We start from the raw sequence: 15,572 nt of genomic DNA, 5'->3' as shown, positions 1-15,572 counted from the left end.
CTTACTCCAACGTGTCACACATACTGACACATTTTTTTGGGTAACGTGCCGACAAAACTTATAAATACTATTTAATTTGTTTAATTATTGCCTTTAAGTTTTATTAATTTATGCATTTCTTGGTTATCTATGTACTAGGTGTTCTTGAATCAGTTATGGAATAACAGGAATTGTGCAGTTGATTCAATGGTATTCGACGACCGCTTGAATAGTTATCTTTGTGGGCGACAGCACACAATGTCAAAATTAATGACGGATGTCGATATGGTGTGTATTTTATTACATTTCACATGCTCTATAATGAAAATATTCGAGTTGTTGCTTTTTCTTTGTTGTATTTCAATTTCATATATAACGAACATGTTTTTTTAATTTTTATATGCAGTTACTCATCCCTGTTAACTTGGACGGCGCGCATTGGGTACTAGCACGAGTTGACTTTCGGAAAAATAAAGTCTGGATTTATGACTCATTACTCACATTTCGCGACGACAAAAAGTACAAGTTGAAATTCAAGCCACTTGAAGTTATATTCCCTCGATGGTTGGAATATGTTGGCTTCTACAATATCCGACCTGAGTTGCGGAGTGAAGACCCGTGGAAAGTTATCGCAGTTAAGAGCGCACCACAACAAGAGCCCGGAACTAGCGATTGCAGTGTTTTTGTATTGATGGTTACGATGTATTTAATGTTCGGGCTTAGATTGGAGTTTAACGCTAGTCATGTCGAGTACTTTAGAAAGAAGATTGCGGTTGATATATTTAATGACGATATTATATTGTAGACCTATGTAGTAATTTCAATGTTGAAATTTGCATTTTTTTTAATTTCCGCACTTAAGTTTATATAATTTTAATGCCTCACATTTTGAACTTTAAAATAAAATAAAGTTTTATGAATATAAGTGTACAATACACAAAAAACAATAACAGTTTTAACCAACGAAATACAAAAAACAATAACAGTTTTAACCAATGTAACACAAAAACAATAATAGTTTTAACCAACGAATAACACACAAAATACAACTAACTTCGAGTCGACGCAATAGGATTCTTACATCGCTTACGATTATGGCCTAGTTCATGACACCGGCCGCATCTTACAGTCCGCCGGTCAACGTCCTCGCCAGTCGAGGGTATTCTGAGCTCTTTACGACGGCCAGGTAGTGGTGCCTCAACTGGTGGGTATACCTGCATCTCCTGAATTTCATCTGGAACTTCCCAATCAGCCACATCACCAACTGGCTCCACTGGTTGTGCATAAGCCATCGCCAACGATTCTGTAGTGTAAAAGTCCGAGCAAAGGTTAATAAAATCCACCCGGTGTGTTAGACACGCCGCAATTGCATGAGCACACACATGCTGATCAAGCTGAAACACTCTGCAGGAGCAAGTTCTCTTTTGCAAGTCAACCAACCCTTCCTTAAGCCCACCGCCTATAACTTGAAAGCGATGCGGAGACACCGGCCGAACTATCATTCTTTCAGCTATAGTTCTCCTCTCAGTGACTATTTCATCCGCCCATGTTGTTAGCCGAGTAGTCATTGATTCAGCCACAATTTTTCTATCATAAAACAATTGCTGCAATGTTTTCCTGAAGTGATCAACAAGATGAGTAACAGGAAATTTTCGAGGTTCCCTCATGAAAGCATTAACACTCTCCGCGATGTTGGTGGTAAGAATGTTGTACCTCCTACCTTGAAACTGAGACCTTGCCCAATTACACGTGCCGACATTATTTTCTAAGTAATCAGCCGCACCCGAGTGGATCATCCACAACCCTTCAAGTTGTCTCTTAAATTCCTCGTGGCCATATGCTTTTGCTGCATTAATAAAGGCATGCTCAAATTCATCCCAAAGAGCTTTGGACATTCTAAATTGTGACTTAATGTTACCTTTGACGTGGTAAAAACAAACGCCATGAGTTGCATTGTGAAATACTTTAAGAACGGCTCTCCTTATGGCAGTGCATCGATCAGAGATAATTACCAACTCAGGTCTATCACCAATCACTCCGTGTAACTTCATCATAAACCATTCCCAAGCATCATTATTTTCTGAATCCATGATCCCAATGGCTAACGGATACAATTGATTGTTACCATCAAGACATGTTGCCACGAACATGCTTCCACGATATAATCTCTTTAGATGAGTACCATCTACAGCAATGACAGGCCGAATGTACTGCATAAACCCCTTGATGGAATATCCGAGTGCTACAAAATAGTACAAGAAATTACCATCTCCATCCTGCTCGAGGTGAGTGACTGTACCCTCATTCGTTGTAGTTAGTACGTGAGAGTATTTAGGGAGCAAGTTGTATGACTCTGCAGGGTTGCCGTGAACTATTTCAAGACCAACTTCTCTCGCCCTATATGCCTGCTGGTATGTTAACTGAACACCGTATTCCTGTTGCATATCTGCTCTTATGTCATTGGGAGTATAAATCCTCTTATCTTGAATATATTTTTCTGCGATAATATGACCGACAACCCGGCTCCTTACTTGATGACGTCCATCAATCAATACCTCATTATGACAAGTGTGTACATTATCAATTCTCTTCACCACCCAAGGAACATTTTGCTCGTTCGAACTTCTAGTTGCTCGAATATGCCATTTACATGATTCTGAACAACAGTGAGCCTCGAAACGTGTCGTAGTAGACCGTGCAATCTTGAAATCAAACTTATCTCTAAAGGCCACCTTGCGTAGTTGTAATATAAGCTCATTCTTCTCAACAAATAGCTTACCCACGCTGATATCATCTGAGTCACAACTGCTAACAAAGCTTGGAGCAACCATGTTCGAAGGTAAAGTTGGAGCAAGACTTGTAAGGGGGTCAATTCTCCTTCTCGATCGAACCATAGAAGGAATAGGTCTATTGCCTCTGTTATTCACAGGAGTATTGTCTTCACACTCATCCTCATGCTGAAACGACGGAACATTCGAATGACCGACTCCTCCATCATCACCATCATTATTGAAACGAGTGCCCCGCCTCGTATTATTAGAAGGTTCTGCACAAACATTATCCTCCTCTGTCTCATTATGAAAATCATCATTGTCCCGAAAATCATTGTTGTGATACGGAGAATATCGTTGCTCCAACGACGTTGTTATTGGAAATACCGTTGCTCCAACATCCTGTAACGTAACGCTATTATCATCAATGTTATCATAATTGTCGTGGATTGGAGAGTAATATTGCTGCAGCGATATTGTCCTTGGCAACACCTCTTCATCATTATCGGGGCCAGACATATTTGCTCTAAACGAAGTTTCTATATCGACATGTGGCTCAATACCTTCGCTCGGAAGTCGAGGTGATGTGGTCACGAATATAGGAATGCATCCAAAATTAGCTACGTCAGATGCCATATGCAACACAACCCTCACCATTTCATCATCACATATATCCATGGGCATTGCACATATACGATATAATGTGTTACTAGACCTCAAAGTTGTCTTCATTGTGATACTATAGTCATTAGGGTTTATTTTTAATACCTCGTATACTCTTGCCAATAACTGATCAAACAAGTAATTTTTTCCAACCAAAAAAGCTCGATTTTTACCATTCACGTACTCCATACAGCCATTCTCTAATGTCTCCCACCAACCATCGTAACACAATTCAAGTACAACTGAATCCATTAAGCCTGAAATTATAAAAAAAAATTATTTGAGTCCTATTAAAATAATACATTTTTAATAAATCTCCAAGGGTGCCCGTCGCACCAAGGTTTGGTACGACAGGTTGCCTGTCGCACCAAGTTTTACTGCGACAGGCAGCCTGTCGCCAGACTCAGATTCACCCGACTGAGTTCAGTAAGTTCAAAAAATAATTCATACCACTGAGTGATGTAGATTTGTGTTGGATCCGGATAGATTATGATCGGATATCACTTTTACCGTTGTCTTTTGCGGTCGCCGTTGGCTGATGATTTAAGAATAAAAAGCTGCTTTTGGTTTGGCGATATGGGAGAAACAATGTTGGTTTTGTTCTGTAAAGAAGGGTAATTTGGGAAGAAAGACTTGTATTTGGCTAATGTTGATAGAAAAAAATTAAGACGGTTAATTGTAAAAATAATAAAATATTAATGATTATTTTCGTAAATTTCCCAAAGGGAATGCAGGAAAAAAAAACAATTATTGAGAGCATGACCTGGAAGATTGTGAATGAGCACTTGCACAGTTAAATTATCGGAACAGAATTGTAGGGGCCACCAACTTGTGAATATCGGTACAATTGTTGAGGATTGTGGGGGCCATTAATTTATAACAATTTTAAAAAGACTATACAATTTGTAGTTTAATAAAAGAGTCTACAGTCCCGTTATACAATATTCAAAAATAAAATAAAAGAGCCTACTCCACTTATATTCAAAAGAATCCACTTTCATGTGTAATTTATCAAAAAAAAAATCCATTTTAATTTGTAGTTTTATAAAAGATTCCAGCTGGTTGTGTTTGTCACTTTTGCTTTTGTGGAATATGATCTAGCTTTTTCTTGTTAGCATTAATTTGCAATAAAATAAAAGAAAGGCCGGTAACGTTAAAAGTAAAAATAATTAAGGCATTTTAAAATAATTTAATCTATCTCTTATAAAAAAAATAATTTAATCTATCTAAAAGACTAATAATATTAAATTTTTTTAATATTTGAAATAACTTCAAATATGTAATTATTAATTTATCATATTTTTTAGGTAAAATAACATTTTAAATTAATAAAATATATCTCACGCATTATATTAAAATTATTTTATATAATATTCTAAATTTTCTAAATTTTTTATATATTCATTTTAATAGGACGTTTGTATTTATTATAAAATCTACTTTAATATAATAAAATGTGTAAAATATTAAAACATATTTTAAATATTGATATTATATTTATTTTAGGAATATATTTTTATTTATTATAAAATATTAGATTCAAAATCTTTAAGTTAATTAGTACAAAATGTATTATGATCAAAAGAGAGTTTTGAAGTCCTTTCCCTTAACCTTAGGTGTAGTTTTTACTTTTCTATGTATGAAATATTACTTTAGCACTAATGGTGCGTTTATTAAACAAAAATCAGAATAGACTGGAATCGAAGTGAGTTAAAATAGAAAAGGAGAATAGGAATCATAATAATTTATTTACTTAAACTGTAATAATCAGAATTAAAATGAGTTAGATTATTACAAATTACTAAAAAGACATTAATTAACTATTGTCATAATTGTTAATTTGTATTTTAATTATTGTGATTATTTTTATTCAAAAAATTGTATTACTAATAATTATTGTTAATCTTAATAATAATAATATTAACATTAATATATTAATATATTAATTATTAATAATAATAATAATAATTATTATTATTATTATTATTATTATTATTATTATTATTATTATTATTATTGTCATCATCATCGGCGATATCATTATTGGCGACAATTGCTGCTGTTGGATTGCGAACGGTGAAGATGAAGTTAGCGTTGTCAATAATTTTGATTCACCAATCCAAAAAATAAACACACTATGAATGTCTAAGGACTTGTTTGAGATTGAGGTGCTGTAGCTTTTAAGCTACAGCTGCTGTGGAAAAAAAAAAAGTTATAACTATATAAAAAAAACAATATATAGCAAATACAAATTTTAAAAAAATTATTAAAGATGTAATATATTTTCTATGATACATGTGAAAAATCATATCAACATAACTTTCAATCTGCAGCAGCTAGTATTTACCAAACACTTCAGTGTTGTAACTTAAAATCTATGGCTGTCCAATCTCAATTCCAAACGCACTCTAAATCATTTAACTCATTTTTTTTCCTACTGAAATCAATTTGCATAGAGATTCCATTAATAATTAATATTCTTTATCTTTTCTTCTTCGTTATAATAATCATCATCTATTTTTCTAACTGTAAAAGAAATCATTCATCTCACTCTTTTCCTACTAAAATCAATTTGTATAGAGTTTTCGTTAATCATTAATATTCTTTATCCTTTTTTTGATCCTTATACTAATCATCATCTCTATTTTAAAAGAAAACAATTTCTAAACGTATATGTTTCTTTCTTTGTGTGCAATAATTCTAATAATATAGAAGTGCAAAATATTTGACTTTAAAAATTTCTAACAAATGCAAATATAATTGTAGGTTAATAATATTTAAATATTTTTAAATGTAAATAATATAGTTATACTTATTGTAAAGATTTTAAAAAATCTTAAAGTTAAATAATTTTTATATTAATAAAAAAACTCACGTATTAATATATTAAAATTATTTTACATTCAAAATTCTTTAAATTTCTGTGAATTTGTTTTAATATTATATTCTTATTTTATAGAAAATTTATATTAATTTAATAAAATATGTCTAATAGATTGTAAAACATAACTATTTTTTTGGATTGAAAGTATTTAAAATGTGTATATTATCACATATATTTTAATATTATATTTTTATTTATCATAAAATATTTGAGTCTTTGTTTTTTATTAATAGAATTAAAGGATATTATTTGAATCTCAGTCGCTTATTGAAATCTTAAAAACCTACATGACTACTTTTTCAAATCTTGGGATATAGCTATCATTTTCTCTTGAATTTAAGTTTCGTTGTATCCTTATTCAAGTCGTGTATTTGTGCTTTCTCTTCATTTATTTTGCACTTTTGACAGCTAGGCAGAATTTGGTGTGGCAAATCTTGCACCAACACTAACCTATACTTTTAATTAAGAATTGTGTTAACGAGATTTAATACAAAATTTACATCTAGTCAGAAATAATAACAATAATTTTGACCAAAGGTTCAAGGGCCACTACTCATGCTAATGTTTTAGGTGAAACTTACTCGAATGCAAAATTATAGACAACACAACTGAATACATACTAGGTGAAATTCCACTAAGGAGATAATATTAAATTCAACGAGATTTAATTCAAGTTCATTTCAATTTACGGAAGAAAATATTAAAACATCAAGTTCATTTCAATTTACAATAATCTTTTACAACAAACAGGTGGAAAAATCATTAAAAGCACATTGACAGACACATATGAACTAATGCACTCAGATATCTTCCAACAACACATCCATTCACTGGATACATAATCAGATAGAGCTCTATCAGCTATCAGGAATATCCTTTGCTCTTTCATAACATTCTCCACAAGGCTGGACTTCTCCAACTAATACATAGTGACAAAACAAATATCCTACAACTATCAATACAAAGCATGTACTTTTTTGAAACTGACAAGTTTGCCCTCCAAAGGGACATATTGCTTTTTTTTTTGGAATATTTTTTGCTTGAATCTCTTCTAAATTAATCAATATCTCTATTTTCAGGATGTATTTAGTTGGAAGGAGAGGGTGGAGGAAAGAAAAATAATTTAAATTTCTTTTTTATTTTCGTTGTTTGGTTTGACATAACTTATAAGAATTTAATTTTTATTGAAATTTAATATCTATTACAATATAGAATTTGAATTCCACACTAAGAAGTGAAGAATTCAAATTCCCTTTGTGTTGGAAACTAAATCTTCCAAAACTAACCCTTCAACTTTTTAACTTATTTAATGTAATCACATAATTATTATTTATAAATTTATTTTATCAATTCAACATTATAGATAATTTTAAATTAATTAAATTTAAATAATGATTTAAAAATTTTAATAAAATAAATTTATTTAATCTGAAAATATAAAATATTATTTTAACAGTCGCCGGATAGTGCCGCCGCCGCCGCCGATGTGATTGGCGCGTGTTACTCACTGCCACTACCATACGACTTGCCGACCAACGATCAACATTACTACGTCGTTATCGAGATAAAAAAATGGTCGTATGTTGTTCAAATCCAGTTAAAAAAATTTAGAAACTTTTTAACTTCCACAGATCCCGCTGATCGGCGGTGATTTGGCAATTAATAGTGGCTATGGATGGTTGAAAATGGAAGTGGCAGGCTTGATGGACAAAGCCATGGCGACGGCGTGACCAGAAAAGGGCGAAACTCACCGATTTGAGGCAGCGATTTCCACGACTTTTCGCGGTTCAATCGGCAGCTTTCCGGCAGTGTTCCGACAGCAGTGATGGCTAGGGAATGATGGCTGGCTCTTGATGTTCTGATAAGTACCTTCCATTGCGGGCGATGTGGCCGGAATCAGAAACCGCTTTCTACCATTTACTTCTTTTTTTTTTAATTATACACATGATAAATATTGAAAACTTAATACTTATTAAGGTTAAAATTGTCTAAATAAAAAATTAGAGATTTCCTTTCTTTGTATAATTATGTGACAAACCAAACATTAGAAAAAAATTTCACTCTCCTCTCCTCTCCTTTTCTCTCTTTTCCTCTACATTCCAGTCTTTTCATTTCCTCCATTTTCTTCAAATCAAACATCACCTCAGAGTTTTACTTCCACTGTAAGTCTCTAACATATTTTTCACTTATAAAATTTTTTTGTTACATATTTTGGTCATCTTGTTATACTCTCATCTCTTCCATGATTTATCTTAAATATTCAGGAGCTTAAAGAAAAGTAATTCACATGCATGTGTAAAAGAGAAAAAATAATAAAATTATAACCAAAAAAATTATAGTGTTGAAGGGTGAAGTATATGAGATGACCAATTTCAAATAAATAAAAACTAGGGAAACTTGCTTTGTCCTTTTTCGGCCTTTCACACTAAAAAAAAGTGAAATATTTTTCTCTCATAAAATGGCAGTCTTTAAAATACTTTAAATAATTATAAACATCAATTTATTTCATTTTTATTAAAAAGATAATAAAAAATCACCAACATAACCTATTTTTCTTTTATCTTTTAAATAAAATTAAAATAGATTTGAGGTTTATAATGATTTAAGAGATATTTTGAATATTATTATTTCAAAATTGAACTAATCCAAACTCAACATATTTATTAACCTTATAAAAGATCTCAGATTTTATACCTATCCATCGTCACCTATTTAACTAAATTAAAATTTCTTCATAATAATCACATTTTTAACATGTTATTGCTATTTTCTTTTTACAAATTTTAGCTGGATGCACTCACGTACAATTTTGTAAATTGGAACGCAGCATGCATGGGTGCTAAGTAATAGACTTTGCAAATTATTAAGCCAGATTATATAAGAAAAAACATAAGGATCTCAATGGGTTTTTCCCCCCCAAAATGAAAGACAAAAGTTTTTGAGATTTTGATATTTTATCGAACACATTAAAAATCTGAAAAAAAACAATGATTTTCACAGAATTATCAAATCAGCGTACGTCTTCTGTACACTGCCAGTTTCGTTTCTGCAATTAGAGAATCAACGAACGGGAAGCTTTTGGTCAATCAAAGTTTCAGCCTCGAAGGCTGCTGAGTCACCCGAATGTCGCAATTAACATCACCGTGGCAAAATCCCTGATCCCATATCTCGCTAAAATTTCTTTTGCGCTACTAATTTATCAACCTAAGGTATGTTTCGTTTGAATTTCATGTTTTCCATTAACTTTTTTGCTCATTGATTGGAAACTGTTTGTCGAAACGGGTTTACGTATCATTTTTCAGTTCTTGTTCGGACTTGTTTGTTTTAATGCTCGTTACGTTTCAGGAGTTCGATTTTAGTTTGCGAAATTAAAATGGGTATCTTTGTAGAGGTAGTTTTATCATTTATGAGGCCTTGTTGAATAGCATAGAGCATTGGGGCTTGATTTAAGAAACTTGTTTTAGCTTACAAGTGGAGCTTAATCTTCCTTAGTTAAGAGATTATTAGAGTAAATTAGGGGAAGATTGAGTTGTGTATTTAATATTGAAAAACATTGTACTATTGAGTCTTTTAGGGAAAAACATCTTAAAAAGCTTTGCTTTAACTCTATTTCAAAAAGATGGAGATGGGGTTTTATCATTTAGGATTGTATGGTAACTCCATCAATAAGTGAAAAATGAAGAAAAAGAGAATGAGAACCAAATTCTTATTGTTGACCTCAAATTTTGTGTCTTAATAAATTCCTTATTTCGTAAACCTTCTGGAAATAAGTTTCTCTGCTGTTGTTTTTCTCCAGCTCCTGCTTCCTTTTTTGGGTTTCAATGTAACTGAATAAATTTATGTCAGTTTAAAATAAATTTTTTGTGTGTAGTTTATGTTCATAATCTTCTTGTTGAAGGAAAGCTGTAGATACAATGACTCAACAATTATCATAATCATATTCAAGTTTTGTGCTGTTTCGAGCTCTTTATTTGTCTAGTTAAATTATTATGTGATTAATTTTTCATTGATGATTTAATCTGTTCTTTGGTATGGCGTAAAAGAAGGTATTGGGTTTAATCCGTTCCTTGGTATGATGTGAAAAAAAAAGGCATTGGGTTTAGTGACTGAAATTGTGTCCCACATGAATTTGTACCAATACTTAATTCAAGCGTCTATGACATGTCTATACGTTCTCAGGCAGTTGTATGTTGTTAAGGTATTGATGAAATACGCAGCTTTGTGAAAGTAACTGTATGGTTATATTATCATTCCTTGAACTGATTTTGCTTTTTCTCCTTAAAGTTCACTTCATTAAACATCTATTGTAGATGGATGAAGTTTCTCTGAATACTGAACCAGTAGGTGATGATGATGCTGATGATTTTGAGGTCGTAGGAGATTGTGCAATGACTGAATATGTTGGACAAACTGGGATAATCCAAAATCCATTGGCTCCTGCTGTTGGAATGGAGTTTGAGACGTATGATGATGTTTATTACTTTTACAATTGCTATGCCAAGGAACAGGGTTTTGGTGTTAGAGTTAGCAATACATGGTACCGAAAGAGTAGAGAAAAGTATAGAGGAAAGCTGAGCTGTAGTAGTGCAGGCTTCAAGAAGAAAAGCGAGGCAAACCGCCCAAGACCAGAAACAAGAACTGGCTGTCCAGCAATGATAAAGTTTAGGTTGATGGAAACCAAAAGGTGGAGAATCATTGAAGTCGAGCTTGAGCATAACCACTTGTTAAGCCCAAGAAGCGGAAAGTTTTACAAGTCACATAAGCACATAGGTATTGGAACCAAAAGAACATTGCAATTAGATAGTGCTGAAGACGTTCAAAAAATTAGACTGTTTCGAACTCTTATCATCGATACCGAGGGAAATGGTAATGTAGATGTTAATGGAGTATTTGGAAATAATGTTAATAGCTCAAATCAATTGAAGCTTAAACCAGGAGATGCACAAGCTGTCCAGAGTTTCTTTTGTCGTTTGCAGTTGACAGATCCAAACTTTTTTAATGTAGTGGATCTAAATGAAAAGGGATGCTTGAGAAACCTGTTCTGGACTGATACCAGGTCAAGAGTTGCATATAGGTACTTTGGTGATGTAGTCTTAATTGATACTACGTGCTTGACTGAAAGATATGATGTACCACTGGTTTCATTCATTGGGGTGAATCATCATGGACAATCAGTGTTGTTGGGTTGTGGTTTACTTGCCAGGGAGACCATAGAATCATATACATGGTTGTTTAGGGTGTGGCTTACATGTATGTTAGGACGCTCTCCACAAACAATCATCACTGACCAATGTAGAATCTTGCAAATTGCTGTTGGCGATGTTTTCCCAAGAGCTTATCATTGCTTTTCATTGTCATGCATCTTGCAAAAAATTCCAGAGAAACTCCAAGGATTGTTTGAATATGAAGCTATTAGAGGTGCATTACATAGAGCAATTTATCACTCTCTCAGGCCTGAGGAATTTGAAGCAGCTTGGGAAGACATGATTCAACGTCATGGAATAAAGGATCACGGATGGATTCAAACTTTATATGAAGATCGTAAAAGGTGGGCTCCTGTTTATTTGAAGGAAGCATTTTTATCAGGAGTGTTTTCATTCCTGCAGAATGAGGTTTCTACTTCATACTTTGAAGGATATCTTGATAAGCGTACTCCTTTGAAAGAATTCTTACACAAGTATGATCAAGCACTGCAGGCGAATTATCAACCGGAAGCCTTGGCAGATATGGATTCAAGAAATTCAAGTTGTATCCAGAAACCAAGATGTGACTATGAATTTCAACTCTCAAAACTGTACACAAATGAAATGTGAAGGAAGTTTCAGACGGAGGTGGAGGCTATGTACTCTTGCTATAGCACAAAACATGTCAGTGCTGATGGACCTATAACATACATAGTGAAGGAAGAATTTGAGGTTGGTAGCAACGAGAAAGATTCAAGGGCTTTCGATGTTTTGTACAATGCCTCCGACTTGGAGGTGCTTTGTGTTTGTGGGTTGTTCAATTTCAGAGGATATTTATCCAGACACATTCTTTGTGTTCTAAACCAGAGTGGCATGCAGGAGATCCCATCTCACTACATTCTTTCTCGATGGAGAAAAGATGTTAAACGCTCTTATGTTCTTGATCACAGCTGCAGTGGCGTTGATATTAAAAATCCGGTGCACAGGTATGATGATTTGTACAAACGCATCGTGCAGGTCGTCGAGGAAGGCAGGCAATCTCAAGATCGTTACAAGGTTACTTTATAAACTTTGGATAAGATATTGAACAAGCTTCATCTTGTAGAGGATCATCAAGTGTAATTTTTGTAGTTGAGAGCTCTAGATTTTTTAGATTCAGCTTTAAGCTTCTGTATGACGTATTTGATTTATTGTCATTTGCAGGCTGCAAATGACAATAAAATATTCTTTATTATTCTTTTTTCTTATAAAAAAAAAAGTTAATAGTGATATCTCTTTCCTATTTTACCCTCGCAAACTAATTAAATTTGCTAATCCAATACCCTATTAAAACCCGCACTTTCGCTTTCCCTCTTCCATTTTGGCCCGCGATCTTCTCAATTCCAAAAGCCAAAAGGTCAGTCAGCTCTCTAAATCCATGGAAATAAACTGTTAATTGTGGCATGTTGTGGCTGAAAATTTTGCATCTGACCTGTCGCTTGTTCCTCTCGAAATGTGAAATCTTCTAATTTTGATTTTTGAGACAAATTTGAATTGAGTTCTTCTGATTCGATGTGTCGATCTCTTGTTATACAATTTGTACGTGTGATAGAATGCTGTGCTTCACTTCCTTTGCGTATAATTGCAAATTTTTTGAGTTCTCTTTCTCTTGGAATTTAGGTTTGTTTCCAAAGAGCATAACTTATTAATTTGTACAGGAGCTTCTGAAATAATGAAAGCTTCTTGCTTCACTCCCGAATTTGGAGTTCATTCTCTGACCACTTTTTTTTTTTTAATGGTTAATTAGTTTTTGATTGAGGCTTGGTTTGTTTGCGCATGCCATTTGTTTGCTTTCGTGCCCTCATTTCATTTGAGTTCAAATGTTCTCCTTATTCATTTTGCGTGTCTCCATTTTGTCTCCTGTTTACAAAGGAGATGAAGAGTTAAGTTAGAATTTACAATTAGCTGCTGGTGATCTAATTTTCACTCGTTTTTTGTTTGGGATTAAGGTCTGAGCTATTTGATGACCAAAACTCTGTAAACCTCTGTGAACAATGGACCTTAGGAGTTTCAATGGATTGTATGAGTATCTATTGGCATCATCATTTTCAAAATCTGTTGTATGTAAGCTTTTGCTCAGTCCTGTCAAGTATAGTAAAGCATGGAACTTCCCCTAAGGAGGCAATTCACCAAGATGGCTTTCAGAGTTTTAAGTTGAATATTCTTACTGCATTTTATTTGGCTGCATGCATTAGGATCGTTTACTTAAAACTTTTTGTTGTAGAGGTAGACGGAATATTGGCTTGGTGTGTGATGAGGTGGTGATGCAAAGACTTTAAATCGAAAGAAATGCCTGTAACTTTGCAAGATGATTATAGACCCGTGAATTAACCGGTCAGACTACAAGAAAGCTTTCCATAACAAATGAGGGACCTGTACTGATTTTCATCAATAAATATTACAGTTGAGGAAAAAATGCAATGCCATTTGTGCTTGGAGAAATACACTGCATCTGATTTGTTTAGTCTTCTTGAATGTTTTTGTGCAAAGTTCTAATTGTTTAAATGTTTCTGTAAGGTGCACTATATTAAACATTTTCTCAAGTTAAGGAGGAAAAGCATGTGTTCTTTTCAAATTTCAAGCCATTTTGCAGTTTTTAGCTTTCTAGGATACTGTTTGAAGTATTAGCTTGTAAGATCGACATCTAATGTTTTTCTTGTCTATATATATCTTAATACTCTTCTTTTCTCTCCTTGTAGCGCTTTCAACTATTTTACTGATAAGTGAGGCTAGAGACAGAGGGATGAAGTTCAAAGCATTTCTCACAGAGAATGGAGTAAATCTCTTAGAAAAAAGATTCCTACCTGTCCTAGACAAAATGGGGAAGGTATGCCACCTCTTCCTTACGAGAGAGAAAGCTTACTTCCTCCCCAACCTTCTCAGTGGTGAAGGGATTCAATGTGTTGCCCAGTTTCATAAGGAAACTCTCTTTGGTGATTACCGCATCTCAAGTCAAATTGAGGACTGCATTGCCTTTGCCATAGACATATCTCTTCTTCAGCGTGCTGTTTGAAGTAGTGTCAGTATTTGCTCTGAAATTGGTGCAGCTGGATCCGCTGCCAATTGCCTCCAAATAAAATTGGTGAAGAAGCTGCCTCCAAATTGTACTCAAGCAATGCCTTTCCTTACCTTTGAAACCAAGGGGTACAAGTCTGCAGTAATCCAAGATGTTCCAATTTCAAAACCTTTGTCAAGGGCTCAAGTACTTGAACTTCAGACTGCTTTAGACATGGCTCAAGATTTACCTCCGACTCTGGTTCAGGTTCCGGATTTGAATCAGCTGCAGAATTTCGTAGACTGGATGAAGCATGTTGGTGATTTGGTAAATGTCTCCATTTGCAAATACAGGGATCTCCATTTACAAATATCAACAACTCTGATCACACTAGGTGCTGAGTTTAGAAAATTGTTGGTTATTGGAGAGAAAGCTGTAGCTCCATCTGAGGACCGAAATTTGAGTGCTCAGACTCGATCAGAGAGGGCAATATCCAGAGGGGATGCTCAATCTGTGCAAGTGAGCGTGAAGCACTTTTCAAAAAGCCTCCAGTGTCACCTTGCAAAGCTGGATTGTGCATTCTATGGTATTGCTCCACAGGTTGCTTGCTTGACGGTGATATTCCAGTTCTTCATTCCTGGCAAACGTCAACCTGATAAATCAATTTTGGGCCAAGCCCAAATAGCATTGACTGCTGCCTCCTCACTTTTCATTCGTCAATTTCCGAATAGCATGGCTTTGTGGAATGTGTTCTATGCATATGCGATGTGCTGGGTCCAATTAAATTAGGTATATTATTTATTTATATGGAAATTTTTTAATAGAAAAGATATACAGAAGATTTTTCTAGAAAAATTTAAATTTAAAGACTGTGTTGTAAAAGTGCATATATTATTTATTTATATGAAGATTTTTTAATATAAATCCAAACTTTTAAAAATTTAATTATTTATAAATTTAAGAGTTAATATAAATTGTGGCGGGCCTAGGCAACTACTTTAAGCATTATTTGATATTTAATCATTATTTGATATTGCGATTAGGCATGCAGCTGTAAC

At 33.8% G+C, this 15,572-nt stretch overlaps 2 protein-coding genes across 5 annotated transcripts in view; one reads left to right on the top strand and one right to left on the bottom strand.

Annotated features, from left to right (window-relative positions):
- LOC18036388 (protein FAR1-RELATED SEQUENCE 6) overlaps positions 1–15,311 on the top strand; it is a 30,046-nt gene extending 14,735 nt beyond the window's left edge. The window contains exons 3-4 of one of the 4 annotated variants that reach the window (XR_002904588.1): positions 10,608–12,536; positions 14,219–15,311. Coding sequence is in view for 3 of the 4 variants with exons in the window: in XM_024180311.1 (XP_024036079.1) it covers positions 10,608–12,110 (1,503 nt within the window). In the remaining variant the exon portion in view is untranslated. Of the gene's footprint in view, positions 1–9,271; positions 9,507–10,581; positions 12,709–14,218 lie in introns of those variants that run through there. The other 3 variants (XM_024180310.1, XM_024180312.1, XM_024180311.1) reach the window with 3 other exon arrangements.
- On the bottom strand, positions 1,029–3,407 carry LOC112096916. The gene has a single exon (XM_024181142.1). It carries the CDS (start codon positions 3,405–3,407, stop codon positions 1,029–1,031), a length of 2,379 nt encoding a protein of 792 aa, XP_024036910.1.
- Positions 15,312–15,572: the final 261 nt, after the last annotated feature.

This window comes from Citrus clementina, unplaced genomic scaffold, assembly GCF_000493195.1.
Source record: "Citrus clementina cultivar Clemenules unplaced genomic scaffold, Citrus_clementina_v1.0 scaffold_7, whole genome shotgun sequence".
Classification (NCBI taxonomy): domain Eukaryota; kingdom Viridiplantae; phylum Streptophyta; class Magnoliopsida; order Sapindales; family Rutaceae; genus Citrus; species Citrus x clementina.
Note: the sequence above shows the minus strand (reverse complement) of the source record. Positions and strands in the feature narration are given on the sequence as shown.